This window comes from Cuculus canorus, chromosome 9 (assembly GCF_017976375.1).
Source record: "Cuculus canorus isolate bCucCan1 chromosome 9, bCucCan1.pri, whole genome shotgun sequence".
Lineage (NCBI taxonomy): Eukaryota > Metazoa > Chordata > Aves > Cuculiformes > Cuculidae > Cuculus > Cuculus canorus.
The window spans coordinates 9,444,021-9,462,167 of NC_071409.1; the positions used below are offsets into that span (position 1 = coordinate 9,444,021).

Sequence of the window (18,147 nt, forward strand, 5' to 3'; positions counted from 1 at the left end):
TGTGTTTGCCCATGGAAATGTTATTTTTAGCAAATTTTTTAGAGCGTGTGTTATAGAAATGGGTTCCTGCTTCAGACCCATAACTATATATGTCAGATATGTGCAGCCTGTTAATAAAGGAGATAATTACACAATTCATATATCTGTTAGCTGAAATAATTAGTAGTCCTTACTATTTCAAATATTTTTTTCAAGTTACTAGATGTAGTTACTAAATCATAGAATGGGATGAACATAAATATGAATTAAATCCGCAGCAAAACAGGGAGTATGTAGTAGGTCCCTTAACTTTAGACTGCTGTAACTTTCTAGTTAGGTTAAGTAGACTAATAGTACTGGGTAACAAGGGGTTAGCTTATTAGTATTGATGTGAATTAGTCTTTGAGATCCTTGTAGATAAAAGATACTACAGAAATGCAGTACAGAAGTAAATTGATTATATTACAAAGATTTTTTTCACTATACAGTATTGAACTGTCTTTAGTTTACAGTCTTAATCTTAGGAACTTTTTTGATAGCACAGACATGCTCTGTTACTTAAGTAGAGAACCTAGTTGTTTAAGTTTCTCATTACATATTTGGAGGTTTCTGGATGAACGTGTAGTTAATTAACGAGAGGAAATTTAGAGGATTATGTCTATTTTTTTAAATTTTGTTAGAGATATATACAGCTAGTTTGAAGTGTTGGGAGTTTTATAATCGAGTGACGTATCTTCTGAGAAATGAAAGTTTGAATAAACTGACTTTTCTTCCTTAGCAAAATGATCAACTTTTCACAACCAGATACAATTGATGAAAGAGCTATTAATAAAAGGAAACTCACTCCTTTCACTGTTTCTGTAAGTACTGCACAGATGGAAACTTACCACAAGTAAAAACGTAGAATATCTTCCTAAAGCTTTATTTTAATGACAGTTCTCCTGGTGGAGCAAAAAAAAGGCCGATGTGTTAAGAAATGTCAAAGCATGAATTTTGTAATAAATTCTGGGTTCTCCTGTTTCTTGGATGATGTACAGGAAAACTTGTACTTCTCATGCTTTCCTTAATTCTTTCCCTATTCAATGTTCTTGTTTTGCTTTACTCTTAAGTGTCTGAAGAAGACAATTTTGGGTTTCTGAGTGGATGGTCAGGTTGCATTTTAGCAATGCAGAAAGCATCTGTGTGGCTGCATACTGCTTAGTCAGATGAAGAGGTTTCAGTAGTGGACAATGGCTTAGGAGATGAGAAGCTCTGGTTTGAATTGTGTATAAAATCATAAAAGTACTTGAGAGAAATGTGTCTTAAGACCTTAGTCTGGGTATCAGAAACCAGGCCTGGAAGAGGGCAGTAGATCCATATGTTATCAGGCTAATGAGGAAAAAAAAATCCTCATTAAAAACCTTAGTTAACTGGCAGACTTTTCAGACTGTAACATTAAAATATGCAAAGTTAAAACATGACGTTGTAAATCCTTCAGATGGGTTTTGTAATCTCTGCTTATCTAAAGAAGATGTCAGCAGAGGTGATACTACACATTTATATGCTGTCTTAGCAGACAGTTAAACTGTGACACAGGAAAACAGAGTAATATTTAGGAGAACTGCCGAGTATTTTTTTCTTGAAATGTTTGTTGGAATTTATGACAATCACTAGCTCTATTTTCAACTTCAGGGTGTTGAACTGCTATGATTTTTCTTATGTGGTCTGTTTCATTACGTTTTAATAGTTGCTTGAATGAATGTGTTGGCCTGTATAAGACCTAAGACGAGATGGCACTGATGGCAGTAGCCTCTTGCACAGAGCAGAGTTCCACATGAGCACATTTTTCCACAGGGTCCAGTCCCTGATATTCTGAGCAGTATTTTTTGTCTATGTGATAATTAGGAGTTATGGCAATACTTTGTTTAGCGTATTCCTTAGTGATCCAAGCTGCAGAAGGCAGTCCACAGTTTTTTTGGTGGGTCCATGTTAAATACAGTTGTAATGGTTTAACTCCAGCTGGCAGCTAAGCACCACACAGCTGTTTGCTCACTCCCTTCTGGGTGGGATGAGAAGGTAAAAGTGAGAAAACTTGGGGCTAAGATGAAGACAATTTAATATGTAAAGCAAAAGATTTGCACACAAGCCAAGCAAAACAAGGGATTGGTTCATTACTTGCTATCAGCAGGCAGGTATTCAGCTGTCTACAGAAAAGCAGGGCCTCTCCCAACTTACTGTGCACCCCAGACCACTCGCTGGGGTGGGGTGGAGTGGAGTGAGAAGCAGAAAAGGCGGAGATGCTCTGTAAGCCCTGCTCAGCAGTGAAGAAAATAGCCCTGGGCTATCAACACTGTTTGCAGCACAAATCCAAAACATAGCCCCATACGCTAGCTGCTGGGCAAAAGATAAACTCTTTCACATCTGAAACCAGCACAACTGTCAATAATATTTTCCATTAAACTTTGGTAAGATATGTAGTGGTTCACAAAAAATCTTCAGAGTGCAGTTTTCTACTGGGAACTGTTGAACTAATGCATTGTTTCTCATAACTTCTGGAACTTATAATATACTACTGAATAGTAGTTTTAATATGAACAAATTTACTAAGAATTATAAGCTCATAAGTTTTTTAACCAATGATATTCCAAATAGGAGAACCTAAACCTCGCTCTGAACTCAGCATCTGCTATCGGCTGTACGGTTGTCAATATTGGATCACAAGATTTGCAAGAAGGAAAACCACACTTGGTATTAGGCCTGTTGTGGCAGATCATTAAAGTGGGTCTTTTTGCTGACATTGAGATCTCCAGAAATGAAGGTAAGAGCAATGCCAGGCATACCTCTGTCTGCGGTTTGTAATTAACCGATACCACAATGATTAGCAATGATTTTGACTTTCTTTCAAACTTGCTTTTAGCTCTTATTGCCCTGCTAAGTGAAGAGGAAGAGCTAGATCAGTTAATGAAGCTTTCCCCAGAAGAGCTGTTGCTGCGCTGGGTGAACTACCATCTGGTCAATGCAGGGTGGCAGAAAATCAGTAACTTCAGCCAAGACATTAAGGTATGTAGTTACTGCTCTGATAACTGAACAGAGTGGTATTTAAACACACCGTGCAGAGAAACAAATGAGCCAGATGAGAGGTGTTTAGTCAAATCAGTCATTTGCTTTTTTTTAGTTACAGGTTCACCTGCATTTTTCAACCTTTTGAAGAACATTTTTCTCTCTCATCCTGTTCTGTTGCTTATACCGTCTATTATCCCACCACAGTGCAAAGAGAACATTTCTGACAAGCTTATATTCAAGAAAGTTCTAATGTTCCAAGATTGCTATTAGAATTACTTAGGACAAATCGCACTACCTTATTAGTTACACTTTTTCTGTCCATCCTTCCCTGCTCCTGGGTCTGCAGAAACCCATTTTTTCTTTCTTTTGTTGTTTAAGGAAGAAGCGTATGGCTTTAGATCTCCTCCTAGTGCATGTTTGCTGTTGGTGATTGCCCTTTATCTCTAGCATTCTACAGAAGAGTAGGAAGCCTCTTAGAGAACAGTTTATTTGCAGGACTGTCTGGAGTGGCTGCTGATTTTTAGTGGGGAGAAAACAGAACCTTACTGAAATCAAATACTGCATCAAATAAATATAATTTCTTTTATAGAAAAGAAGTTTCATCCTGAAAGAGCCACTTTTTTCTCCATTTTTAATTCCAATTACCTTGTTAAGAAAGAGAAGTTTTTATAGAACAGTATTTGAAAAGGATATTGAAGGAATAAAATACCAGCACTGAAATTAAGATCTACATTGAATTTTTTTTTGTGGGTGACATACATAAATTTGCTGTAAATATGTTAATTACAGCTGTTTAGTTCATATCCAGTAGAAAAAAAATTATTAGCATCATCCAGAATAATTAGTAGACATTCTTCTATGGCTTTTGAATTTGACTGTAAGAGCAGTAACGGTCTATGAAAGGCTATGTACTTGCTCGTTTTTATTAACTATTCCACTACTTGTTTTAGGATTCAAGAGCATACTACCATCTGCTGAATCAGATTGCACCCAAAGGAGATGGCATTGATGAATTGCCCATTAAAATTGACTTTTCAGGATTTCATGTAAGTATCCAGAAACAAATATAGACTGGAATTACTGGAAACCTCTGTATGTATCCAACATGCTGGTTACAAGACTGTCACAGAATCCCCTTCTGTTTTGTAAAGCATACAAAGCTCAGTCGCTCATCAATGTCACAAAGTGTAGATGGGTAAAAACTTCACTAGCATTACAGAATGCTGCTGAAACAGTGCAATGCATCCTGCAGTCTAAAACTGGGAGCCGTGCTTTACTTGGAATGGCATCTAACTGTTGCTTGTTTTCAGTTGGGTCCTTCAACATGACTATTACAACATCCTGCTCAGTTCTGCTCTTTTGAAATTCAGACAACGAGAAAGAGTAGACTCATAAACCTTGTGATCCTTCCTCAAACCAAGTAGCATTCAGAAATAACATCAATCCTTCCAGTTACCAGCAGGAAAGTGTGCCAACCATCAAGCTTTAAGCTGTAAAGGGATAGAGGGTCTAAAACCAGCCTAGGTGGATGTGAAAACACTAAGCTGCTATATAATGCTTGTTGGAAGGACTATTCTGAGAATGCATTTGATACCAAATTGAATTGCCTGCCTAAGATATAGATATCTATATATCAACCAAAATATTAAGTAGTGTCTAGTTATTCATTAATAATGAAAACCCACATGTAAAGTTACATTTGCTTACAAGCTTTAGTTCCCTCAAACACTTTCATGAGGGGAGCTCTATTTTGCTTGTTAGCTTTTGTTTGGATTTTTTTTGGACGAGAAAGTATAGTAGTTCACTTTTTCCCTGTAATTGCTTACAGTTCACACGATCATGTTCTGTAATGGGTTAGAAACCAGTATCGGTAACATGTAACAGCTTGTTCTACAGCAAGTTCCTGGTTGAGTGTACCGATGCTGAATTACTGACTGTTATTCAATTGAATTACTAACTCATTTTCCTGTAAATAGTAACTCCTAGCATTGTGAAGATCAGAGGCAAAAAGTATATGCTACACAATTTTGATCACTGATTTATCCTACGTAAATTAATAAATATGAATAAACAAAATAACACATAGGTTACCAACTTAAGATGATTCAGTGGCAAAAATGTTGAAAGCAAGGTAGTAAACTGCCACATTCTGAAGCATTCCACATCATTGAGGGTTTTGGGCATCATGTGAAATTACTTTGCTTGAGAAGATCAGTTTAAAGCAGTGATGGTGAACCTGTAGTACGTGTAGCAGTGTATGCAGTGCAGCAATCAACACTCTGAAAATGGAAATACAACCACTACACCTCTCGTTGCTACTGCTGTGGCTGTCATTTGTAAGGGATGCCGTGCAGGCAGCCACAGAAGCAAAAACTGAATGAAAGTGGAAGGAGGATGGGAAGAGGGGAATTGTTATGGGCCTGTAAGAGCTTGTTTGGGCATTGGGGGAGTGAAGGAAGAGGCTGGCATAGGCCATTTAAAACATTTGCCAAACTCAGGATTGAGTAATGAATGGAAACGTGCTAGTATATTTTACCAATTAATTCTTATAATTTTTTTCTTTTAGGATAAAAATGACTTGAGGAGGGCTGAATACATGCTCCAACAGGCAGATAAATTGGGCTGCAGACAGTTTGTAACTCCAGCTGATGTGGTTGCAGGCAACCCTAAACTCAATTTGGCTTTTGTTGCAAATCTCTTTAACACATATCCAGCCCTACACAAGCCTGACAATTCATCTTACGATCTCAATTTATTAGAAGGTACTCAACTTGCTAAGCATGCAGGAGATAAGAATATTAGTGGTTTCTGTTCCTCCTTGGTTGTGATACAGGATCCCTGTGTGATGCTGCCTGTGTTAACACTAGCATAGAGAGCTTTCTCACTAGCTTCCAATATAAGCCTGTGGTAGAAGTCCTCGTTACTGTGCAGATTGTTCACTTGTGTTAGCCTGACCAAAGGCTATTTATGAATAACCCTCTATCATTCGTTTACAGGAGAAAAAACTGTCTTCTTACTCCCTTTCCAGTTTCCTCTGCTTCTTTTCCATACTATTTATATTTTAGCTGATGCACAGATTCTAGCTTTCCTCAAGTTGCAATGCTATACTACGCGAACTGTAATAGTCTTTTAAGTACTTCTTCACATTTAGTGTTTATATATTTGTATGTGTATTAGTTTGTTGCCTTTCAAAACAGGAAACATGAAAAAAAGTTTATATATCAGCAACCACCATTAATCTATTGCATCAGCAATCTGTATAGATCCTAGCAAATTTGAACTTTAACTGTACAGTTCAGACCCCTAATGCTAGAGATAAGGGGAGAATTGGTAGCAATCTTTGGCTGTTACCTTTTCTGTGGACCAGCTGATCTAGGATAATGAAATGGCTCCTGCCAGTGTATTTCAGTTGCTCACTGATCTCAAAGAAGTGATGAGAATCAGGGGTGCCGCACTTGGGAGAATCATCAGCAATGTTCACCCATTCCTCTGCACTGCCTACTCCTGCCTTCCTCTTACTGTTCCTATCAGGTTTCCTTTCCATCTAGGTGAGTCCATCTTCCTTTGCTCCTCTCTTTGTCATAATTTGTCTGCTCTGCTGCATCCCTAAGTCACAAATCTTGTATCCCTCAGACCACTCCTGTTTCAGTCTTCCTGCTCTTCTAGTTTCAGCTGGGTGCCAGCTGTGGTAGAAGTATCCGCACAGGAGATAGTCTTCCCTTTTCAGCTGTGATATCCCCAGTCCCTGCAGTCCCTGCTGTCTGGATAAATGATTGAAGGAAAGGTTTGCTCTTTCTCTGCTGCAGTTTTGTTAGAAATGTAGGCTCTTGGAAACGTACACAGGGATATATTCACTTCAGTTTCTCTGCTCTGAATGTGAAGTTGCAGGTGTAATTCAAAATTCTGAAAACTTGGTCAAATTTAGAAGAGTTTTTAATGACATGGCAAAAACCAGCTGACTACCTTCTGAACTTGCCTAAAATAATTAGATGAAATCAAAGTCTTCTCTAAACCAGTTTGTAAAAAGTTACAATCACCAGAATGCTAGATTACAATTTTTTAATGATGAATACAGGTGAATTGTAACTTAGTTTATAGTATGTATCTTAGAGATTGATAATCATGCCAATGTTTTCTGTTCAAAGGCAAGTAGATGGCTCTTCTTTGCCCTCAGCTAATAACTCCTGTGGTGTCACGTAGATCTAAACCATCCAAGTAGCTACTTCAGCTAAAAGAATATGTTGTTAATGTGGTTTTCTGTTATTTTGTTTCATTTTTTCCATGAAATTTTGTTTCTTTAAATTTTCTCAAGGTAGTGATATGAAATGTAACACATTAAGTTCTGTATAGCTTCATCATAGATTGTCTGTTGAAATCTTGACTCATAATTTATAATGCTTTCCTATTTTGCTTCATGAAATGCAGATTTGACTCCTCCTAATGTAGGTACTGTATTTAGTACTTTTCTGTACTCCATAAGAATGTTTATACTGCATTTTTTCTTTTTTCTAGTGTTTAATAATCTCTGTCCTTTTCTGGTTGATTTTTGCATTGTTCTTGAATTTTTCTATTGCTTTAATATGCCATCATAAGTGAAAGAGAAGAGAAACCCCACAGGTCTAACATGATGCATATAAAATGGGGGCAAGACTTGCAGTAAGTCAAATGCCATATAGTTCTTTCTGTGGGTTCAACCAGTAAGGGCTTTCCATGAGCCAAATTGTAAAGCTCTAGGCATGTGTGGGTGAGTAGAGCTTTCTGAAAGTCTTTGTTTTCCTACATAAATTCCACCTTTTCAGTGGATGTTCCACCCCAGGACTATGATGTGGCTGTTCTCTTTAGTTTAAGACAGTGAACGCTGCATAAATTCCAATTTGCTCTGATAACACTTAACAAGTCTGATGTGCGCTTGCACAGAGAACATATCCCTCGTGAATACTGCCATAGCAAAATGAACATTTGATATCCTGTAGGGGTGGAAGAGGATGTCCTGACCTCAGTCAGTGTGTGGCCATTAACTTGAGTGTTGCTATTGCCCTAAGGAACCTCTCACTAATGTGGAAGCAGCAGAGTTTGGAGTCTGTGTCACACAAAGCTTGGTTCTTGGGGGAAGGAAGAGGAGGAACCTCTGTCCGCTCATGTTTCTTCCAGTGATGTCCTCTGCTGTTCCTTGTTCCACTGGTAACCTTCAAGGCCATTACCATGAGAGTGTTAACTACTCCCACTCAGGCCAGCTCAACTTAGGGTGCAAACTGCATCTTGAGCTATGTTTGTTTCAGAGAGAATTGTAGCTATTTGGAGCCCTTTTCGTTGTTGACCCCATCCCTATATCTACTCCCCACTCACTTCCATAGTATAATGACGTCGAAGAAAGAGATGGCAATAAATATGAAGGACACTACCAAATTTGCTCCTCTCTCTTTTGTGTAGCTCTGCCCCCTTTCTGCAGTTTTCCAATGATTTTGGCTATCTGCTGCACCACTCAGCAGAAGATATGCTCCTGATAGGATCACAAGGTATATTTTGAATAAAAGAATAGAGAGAAAAGAATTGGTCAGTTCTCAGCCCTCTGGAAAACTTAGAAGCGCTTATGTGTTGCATGATAAAGGGATTTGTTTAGTGTGGCATATTAAAATCAGTGTGCTGGGTTTAATTCCTAGATTTCTGGTATCGTAAAAGGTGCTGCCCAGCTTGCATGCTCTTGCTCCTGCTTGGCTGCTCTGGACTCTCACCAGTGTTAAGCGTGCATTCTAAAATTCTCAGTCTGAGTGCAGTTGCTGAGTATCTGGTTTTGTAGCTACGCTTTGTTTAGTAAGAGCTCATTAAATAATCTCGTAACTGTCTTTGCACTGGACAAAAGCACTTTGCAGTCAATATTTTAGGTATTGCAAACCAACTCAAAGCCCAGTAAGCCTAAAAACCTTCAAAAAGAAAAAAAAGAAGAAGGGGTTTGCTTCAAGATCCTGTAGCCTCTTAAGTTACTCTTATAAACTTAAGTTACATATCATGCTTGTTTTTTGAATGTATTTTTTTTTATGGAAAACCACTTATTTTTAGTAACTTTCATAAAATGTATTCTTTTAAATTTTATTGTGGGAGGAAATATGTGAAACAAAGCTGACTATCTGAAGGCTTTGCAAAATAGCATTTTTCTTTGTTTCAGCATGTATTCATCAGTGACTTTAATTCTTACAAGTAAATCTTTGAAACAAATACTAGTTTGACTTGCATATGAAAGACCTCATAATTTAGAAAGAGAATATATCAGTAGGATGAATATCATCTATTTCATAATAATTGGAAAGGAAAGTAACTGCCTAAGCTGCCTAAGCTTTTTAAATAAAACTTATTCTGTTGAAAAATGTCAATTACAGCTAAAATTTCTGAACTTAATTTTGAAGTCCAGAGCTTTTTGTGTAAAAGGGGCAGAGACCTAGATTAAAATTGTGACTTCTGTCTAGAAATCAATGCTGTGACATAGGTCTCTTTCATTGCAAAATATTATTATTGAGGTTTTCTTCCTATTCTAATGAAAAATACGCTTTTATACAGCAGCTTAATTTTGCAAAAGCATCCATTGTTTTGTAGTGACAACACAGAACTGCAGTTCTAAATGAGACAGTTTCCATGCTTTGCAAAACTCACCAAACTCGGCACCAATATCCTCGAAGGAACAAATGAAAAAATGCAGGAAAGAAGTCTTTTGCAGTTTTATGTATTTCAGTCCTGAGAAATCTCTTGTGTTGTTTGGAGATGTTTTCTCCCTCCTCAGTGTCCTTTCTGTTTTCTTATCTGTGGATTATCGGCCCAGGGGATCAAAGCAGTGAGGTTATTCCAAGCTCACATGTTCAGACTATTTTCTTCAAAGCTCCTCTTTGATGTAAGAGAGGACAGCTTGGGCAGTACTAATTCACATACAATCAGCCACAGCAACATTGGTAAAATGTAGGTAATATATGTAGAAAATTACTGTATTACTGCAGAGTGCAGCTTTATAGAGAAAGGGCATTAGATTTTGGAGCTCATGATTACAATAGATCAAGTCAGGGAAGTGACGGGTTTCATTTTTTTCCTGCTTCATTTTCTTCATTTCTTGCAAGCGAAGTTGCTTGTTAATCCTGCATGAACAATTAGCACCCTTTGCAGTATAAACGGCTTCACAAGTTTAACCACTACAATACTGCTTTGCTAAGCCACTAATGTTAAAAACCGAAAAGGTGAGGTTTGTGGCTTTGGGGGGACCTTCACAAATAAATATCGGGGAACTTTTGTGTGGAGAGAAGTGGAGCTGTAGTTTCTGGAGTTGGATGCAATTGCAGTAAGTGTTAGTGCTAACTTCAAATAAACATAAGCCATTTCAAACAGATTTAAGGAGTCTGTTGAATACCATTTCCACTGATTTTGGTTTTAGAAAATTATGAATCTATCACTGTTTTTTCCATGATATGTTAATTATCTACAATATAACCAACAAACTGTTTCCGTATTTTATTGAATTGTATTTTCATGGAAGAATGTTGTCTAACAGTACTCCCTGTAGGGCCCCTGACCCCCTCAGAACTGAGGGGCTCTCTGTCTGATAGGATTGCCTCATTGGCCAGTAGATGCTATGTTAGGGACAAGGTGAACTTGGTGCTGGGGAGGGCAAGGGGTACGAGAGTCATTTAAACCTTGCTTACTTTTTCACAGTAATTTATATAGACTTCTATTTGTCACCATAGGAGAAAGTAATGAAGAAAGGACTTTCAGAAACTGGATGAATTCTCTGGGCGTAAGTCCGTATGTTAATCATTTATACAGGTAAGACTTTTAAAAAAGAAATAATTTGATTTCCTTCAGAAATAACAGGGGAAGTTGTATTTCTATTAGAACAATGATTTCGAGGTATCTATGTACTGTGATAGGAACTTCAAAACTGCTCTCTAGAACCATGTTAAACAATATCTGACACAGATGCTCTACTTGTGGTCTAGAAATAACAGGAAACCCAGAAAGTCTTAATGTATTCCTCTCACCTGTGCTTTGAATTATGTTTTTTTAAAATGATGATATAATTGTGGTTTATACTGCATGTTTATATGTTCTCTCAGGGCAGATGAAATGACCACAAATCTATTTATAAGAGAGGATAGGTGTCTGCTGAGCAGACTGCAAGAATCTGTGCGGTGTGGTGTCCCCTCAAAACCAAGGCTTTTTAGCATGTGCTGTTGATGCTTCTGATCACTTTCAAATTATGCCAGCAGTTAATTCAAATCCCATCAATAAAAGATGGATATAGAGGGCAATTGGGAACATTTCCTTGTGTCATACTTGCTGTTAGGTTTTTTTGTTTCTGTTTTCTGACCTCCATAAAGAAATAGGATCTGTAGATAGCTCAATACGGAGGACTTCATTTAGCAAGTAGCTGCAGGAGATTATCAAGGATGTAGTTTATAATGGGGCAATAATACTTTTCCTAATGTTCTTTTTTTTCCGCAAGTATATTGGTTTTAATTATTCTTTAGCAAAGTATTATACTTCTGTAGGTACAGATAGAGCCAAGAGAGTTTAACGTTTTGGAAAGTCCTGAGGAAACTAATATGAGATCAATAAACGAAAACTTTTCAGCTAGATATCTTATGCCTATGAAAGCAATTATTTAATTAAAGTTGGTAAAATCAGTGGCTGCACTTCTCTTTTGTGCAAATAATGACATTAAATATACTTTTAAATGTAAATAATCGCAGAAATCGAGCAATGGGATATAGGCCGATTTCTGCACAGAATGACACATTTTTAGTTACATAACTGGAATTCTTCAGCAATGTAATTACACTTTGAGGTCTCAAGTACTTTTTCATTGTAATTGTGCTTTAAAACACTGTTTTACTCTGGTGTTTAGTGACCTCTCTGATGCTTTAATAATCTTCCAATTGTATGACATGACTCGTGTGCCGGTTGACTGGAACCATGTCAACAAACCTCCTTACCCCTTACTTGGTGGCAACATGAAAAAGGTGGGTAGACACTCTGTAATACAGTCCAGTTTGACATTTGTAGCCATCTAGGTTGTTTAGTTGTGTGCGCTATTGAGACAGTCCTTTGGATATAATTCCAAGGAATAATTAGCAGTTATGGCATATATCACTTCTAGTTGCTAAATGCGGATGCCTTTTGGCAATATTTAATTCAAGATCTGTTTAGGGTATATAAGTAAAAGTTTCAGGCCCAATACAGCTGTTGTTGTCTGATGCTTTTAAGTTGTGAGTTTTCTATGCTGTCAGGAGAAATTGTGCAAGACTTGCAGAATCCAAGCTTTCAGTTAGTTTTGTGGTTGTTATGAAGCCAGAAATGTAGAGGGGGAAAAAAAAATTACTGTTTAGGAACAACACTTCTTAATATTTTTTCCTACTTCAATTTTGATGAAAGCACCTATTAATTCATTGACTTTACTGGAAGTGAACTTCGTTTTCTCAAGTGTGAAAAAAGATCATCATTGGAATCTTGCATTTATAGTAAAAATTGTTATTTCAATCACAGTGGAGAAAGACTTGAAGCCTTTCTTTAGCTCCAGATATCACCATAAGTAACAGAAAGCCAGAGTAATTAAAAATACACATAGATTATAGGTCTGTATTATACAAATATTAAGATATTTTCATTATTTGTACACAACATTTTATTTTAGATTGAGAATTGCAATTATGCAGTGGAACTTGGGAAAACAAAAGCCAAATTCTCACTGGTTGGTATTGCTGGACATGATCTTAATGAGGGTAATCCAACTCTGACTCTGGCTTTGGTATGGCAGCTGATGAGAAGGTAAGTTAGGCACTGTATATGATAGATGTGTATATACACGTATCTGTGCGCATGTGTATATGTGTGTGTCTCTGTATATCAAGGCAAATTAAAGCTAGTGTTCAGTTCACCCAACAGGTATTGGAGAGAGCCATCTCTAAATATCTCTCTTCAATATAAACCTCTATGCCTTTTTTGTGGTTTTATGTACTGTGGAGTGCTGGAAACCACAATACTGGGTATATGTATGCATCCTTTTATAGAGAAAATTAAAATCTTATGTACTAAAACATGATTAAAGTTATAAATCTTGTAGCAAGTGAAAAGAGCACAACTAATTTCATGTTGATTACATGTATCTTTCTGTAAGAAGGGAGTAATTTAAATATTTGTAAAATTGAAAAAAAAATAGGAAGAGATGACATACTATAGAAGTTAAAAAGGGAGGAAAATTTTTAGGCCATCACAGCTATAGTAATGTAACTATCATAAAATCGAAGTCTTACTAGTGCACCGAGTAGGGCAAAACTATATTATAAATTGATTTCAATAAAGAGTACTTTATTGTGAATGTTCTTCCCTAAGTTCATTTTCTTTCAGTTGCCCCAAAACACTCAGTGCTTTTTGTTTCTCAGACTGCTGTGATTCAGTTTTCCATGTGGTTTGGATGGTAGGGACACACTTAAGCTTATAGAGTAAAATTAATTGTGATATGTGGAGCAAAACAAATATACGAAGAGGATGTAAGAGTGGATTTTGCATTTTTGGATGTTATTATTCTTGCAACAAGCAGAAGTGATTTAAAGTAATAAATACCTTGTAAGGTAAGGGGACCTTATGCAGTTGAGTACTTGGCCTTGTTACTGTGCCTAAGTATTATTTTACTTTTGCTTGTGACTTTGCACTGGTAGCAGAATCAAGTTGGACCACTCACTTTACCTCAGACTTTTATTTCCTTTCTTGAAGGTACACTTTGAATGTTCTATCAGACCTTGGAGAGGGGGAAAAAGTAAATGATGACGTTATTATTAAGTGGGTGAATCAGACACTTGCAAACGCAAATAAGAAATCTTCAATTACAAGCTTCAAGGTAATCAAGTGAATTTACTTCTTTCCACATATAATCAGACCTGGCATTTCTAACGTGATCTGTTAAAAATTTGGCTTTAACAGTGACTCTCCCATCAGCTAGCGTAGTTGTATAAGGAAATATTTCTGACAGACTGTGAATGTATTTTTTACAAGTCTATTAATAAGAAACAAAAAGAAATTATAATTGCTCCTTTGAGATTGAAAACAAAACCAAACCACCCAATTTTATAGAACAAAATATTTCATTTTTACTCTAGACAGTAACTTAGGCCTTCATCTTCTTAAAAGGGATTGCTGCCTCTCTTATTCCTATATGAGCCGTTATAATGGCAGTATAAGTAAGTGAAAGTACAAAGAGAATATGTCTCAACTTTTTGGAGGGGAGCTGGATGTGTGTTTCAGGTAATTCACATGGTGGCAGACCACTAAAGATATAAGGATCTACTGATGTAAATTGACTTTATTCAGTACGCTTTTTCACTACTGATTTTTGACAGGCTCCTCATATATTGTCTTTCACAGTTTAAATTTTTGTTGTATTTTCGGGTTATACTGCAGCAAGCACAGTGTATAGCAGAGAAAGCAGAGATATTTATTGTGGGTTGTGAAAGCAAATTTCTATTGAATTGACATTAGCTCAAACAATAAAAATTACAATGGTGTGGAGTTTGCTTATGGTCTTGGAGATATTATATGCATTCCATGTTCTCAGGCAGATTTATATTACTATTTTAAAATGTATAATTAATGTGGTGGCTGTACGGGACCTGACTGAATTTCAAGTTGTATTCTGACCTGGTGGAGAAGGCAGCTGCATCGCATGGCTGATGTGCAAAGGCCCCACAGGAGCAGAGCCAGCCTCACTGGCACCGTCTGCTGACTGTGGGTTTGGCATCATTGGGTGCTTCTCTGCCCCAGCGACTGGGAAGAAATAATTGCAGCAATAGCATTTGCTGGTTTAAGAATAGAAGAAAATACATATCTGTGTGTTAAATACAAAAACACAGGCTGCTTGTACTAGCTCAGGACACCATCTGAACTGCAAAATTATGAAAAGAGCAAGCCATAAACTACTGCAGCAAATAATCCCATTCCAAGAAAAGAGGAAAAATAAAAAGAGTTGAGGGATGTAAATACCTTTTTGTTCTGAGAGCCTGGTTCTTGGACTTCCTTCAAAATTCCATTCCTTATAATTTTAGTTGTGGAAAAGAACATTAGACCTCATAGGGGAAACACCTTCACACCATAAAGTTACAAAACATGCTGCTATCTTTCAATAGGTATGTAAGATGTGTCAGGTTTTTTTGCATTCTGAAGACAGAATATTCAGAGCAAATATAGTAATTTTTTGAGTCTTTTCTTTTAGGACAGATCAATTGGCACTAGTTTACCTGTCCTAGATTTAATAGATGCCATTGCACCGAAAGCAGTTCGTCCAGAAATGGTCAAGAGAGAAGATCTTTCTTATGAAGACAAATTGAATAATGCTAAGTAAGTTTTAAATGAACGCTTTGCATTTTCCTAAAGTGCAGGAAATGCAGGAATTCATGGTGTAATGAATGATTTACTGATTTGTTAACAGAGAGAGATTAGACTAATATTAGTTGATTTGTTTCAAGTAGAATATATTGTAAATTCTAACATTCTAGAGCTCTTTTTCTAGCATATTTAGACTATGAACTCAGTTCATGGTGGATCTGATCTACCACCACTGCGCTGCAATTGCTTGATTCATAGCCTGCCATAACCTATATTGGTTTTGAAAATGTTAAATGATTTGATAACCAGTAGCAAAACATCTGCCAATACAATTGCAAGTACATGCGTTATTCACAGTAATGTCCATTTTCTTGTAGAGTTTAAGTACTGACTAAACAGGTGCATCCTGTTGTTAAAATCTCTTGTTGTGAATCTTGGCACCCTGGAAGATGCAGGGAAATAACAATATTTATCTGCTCTTGTTTTCCAAGGTATGCCATTTCAGTTGCTCGAAAAATTGGTGCTCGTATATATGCTCTGCCAGATGATCTGGTTGAAGTGAAGCCAAAAATGGTGATGACAGTGTTTGCATGTTTGATGGGAAGAGGACTGAACAGAATAAAATGAAGAAATTTAATGTAACTTTATGCCATGTTAAGCACGATGAATGCCTCGCAGTTTACAGAGTTCTGAAGCTTAGTATAAAATGAGAACTTGTATGCATAAACATGCTAATTAATTACATTTGAATAATGTGCTTATATTAGTTAATTTATTTGATTTCATAATGGATTGATTATTTATGAGTAATAGTGTTTTCAGAACATGTTCATTACCAAGTTAATGTCACAGGTTTGTATTGCTTAAAAAAATTCACACCATATTAGTCGAGCGTCATTCATATTAGTTTTCATAGCACTGTAAGCACATCTGCATCATTTTACACATTATTTAGGGCCTATTGTGAAACATTGTTTGATGTTTGTGGGTGTTACTTACCTGTAGTCACACAAGTCTCAAGGTGCATTTCAGTCCTATTCTATTACTTTTAACTGCACAGAAGTTATCATCCTTGCCTTATTATAAAGCTGAGAGTTCAAGTCCTGTTGAAGCCAATGAGTCTTGCATCGAATTCAGTGCGAGCAAGTAAAGGCCTATGATAATGTCTGGAAACTAATGACTATTGATAAAGCTGATGAATCTTTCCTGTGGGAATGATCTTTAAATATATGTAGTAGTTTTGTTCTGTTACTGAGCAGGAACTTTTATGGTCTGTCTTAAGAAAAAACAGCAACTAGCAAGCAGAAATATCATCATGTCGTTATTAGGTCTGCATATGCATTAGCTTTTGCAATTGGACTTAAGAGCTGATTTTTTAAAAAAATTTTTCATAAAATTTTGTGTAAGAAAAGAATAAAGAGGTGGCTAGTCCAGTTTGAGGGTTCTCATTAATACTCTAAAGTATGTCACGTGTGTAGAGGTTTTCTCTAGAAAGACTGGTGCGTTGTCTGGATGAGATGAAGTCCATAATTATTTTCTCATTAATTTTAAAGCATCTACAGCTTTCTTTGCAGCTGTAAATTTTTACTAAATGTTCTGCAGCCAGACGTTTAATAAAGTTGTTAACAGAAGCCAAACAGAAAGAAAACAGATGAAAAAAAATTTATGTATGAAGCTCCTCCTTCCTCATGAAAGCTGTCCTAATGGTGGCAAAACCCAAGAATCATGATGAGTTAAGAGCGGGATTAATCTTTACATATTGCAAAAAGTACTAACAGAAACAAGATTCATCCCTTGAGTTTCTATTCTATTTTATAATGGGATACTGGGAGTTGAGAGAATTAGGTGCTTGGATTTAGGTCCATTTTTCTCTGTTTACTGGTTTGTATTGTCTGGACAAGAATAAATTATTAATATTTGATAGTTACCTGGTTTCTATTCCCAATCCCAAACAATGAGTAAGTACATTAGGTTCTTTGCCCTGACTGTAGAGACAAATCAATCTAAGTCCTCATTCAAGACAGGCTAAGTGAAGCCTTACTTAAGGTCAATACTGTAACAATAAATTATCTCTTAGAGAAGTGATCTCTTCTGTAGTAATTGTGTTTACGTGCCCAGGCATGCAGCACCTTATGCTGTATGGGTCAATATTTCCTGTTGTGTAAACTATTCCTCTTGTGCTTTGTTCCCTTTAGGAAAAAATCTGCTACAACTCTGTGCTTTGTCATTAGATGTCCAGAATGACTTTAGACTCACTGTGGTCAAATTGAAATAGGTTGGCAAGGGCAGCCATCTCAGCATAAGAGTTTGATGTGCAAGCTAAAGAGGAGCTACGTGCTGAAGGATCAATGACAGCTAATGCTATCTGAAAAGAATTGTCTCCTTAGAAGCGTGTATGCACAAAAAATTAGTTTCATGTAACATATACATGTTCTTTTTTCAAATTTCAGGGCACAATCATAGACTGGTTTGGGTTGGAAAGGGACCTTGAAGCCTGTCCAGTTCCAACCCCCTGCCATGGGCAGGGACACCTCCCCCTGGAACAGGGTGCTCAAAGCCCCATCCAACCTGGCCTTGAATGCCTTCAGGGATGTGGCGCCCATGACTTCTCTGGGCAACCCGGGCAAAATAATCAGTATGGTTTGTAGCATCAGTCACAGAAGAGTGAGATGATTGATAGGTTTACAGCCCTGGGGCACAGGTGCTCCGAGCAGTGCTGTTGGGGTTGTTCAGCCTGGCACTGGGGCAAGTGGGGCCATGGTTACTGCAGCATCT

General features: G+C 37.0%; 1 protein-coding gene across 6 annotated transcripts in view; it reads left to right on the forward strand.

Moving 5' to 3' along the window:
• The window catches only part of PLS1 (plastin 1), a 43,610-nt gene extending 26,181 nt beyond the window's left edge, over positions 1 to 17,429 (forward strand). For 5 of the 6 annotated variants that reach the window (XM_054074695.1, XM_054074696.1, XM_054074697.1 and 2 more), the window contains 12 exons: positions 758 to 839; positions 2,611 to 2,776; positions 2,876 to 3,018; positions 3,972 to 4,067; positions 5,588 to 5,783; positions 7,447 to 7,467; positions 10,743 to 10,821; positions 11,903 to 12,017; positions 12,689 to 12,822; positions 13,768 to 13,891; positions 15,260 to 15,384; positions 15,864 to 17,429. In XM_054074695.1, coding sequence (XP_053930670.1) covers positions 758 to 839; positions 2,611 to 2,776; positions 2,876 to 3,018; positions 3,972 to 4,067; positions 5,588 to 5,783; positions 7,447 to 7,467; positions 10,743 to 10,821; positions 11,903 to 12,017; positions 12,689 to 12,822; positions 13,768 to 13,891; positions 15,260 to 15,384; positions 15,864 to 15,999 — 1,417 coding nt within the window. In that variant the 3' untranslated portion in view covers positions 16,000 to 17,429. The remainder of the gene's footprint in view (positions 1 to 757; positions 840 to 2,610; positions 2,777 to 2,875; positions 3,019 to 3,971; positions 4,068 to 5,587; positions 5,784 to 7,446; positions 7,468 to 10,742; positions 10,822 to 11,902; positions 12,018 to 12,688; positions 12,823 to 13,767; positions 13,892 to 15,259; positions 15,385 to 15,863) is intronic. The other variant, XM_054074701.1, reaches the window with a different exon arrangement.
• Positions 17,430 to 18,147: the final 718 nt, after the last annotated feature.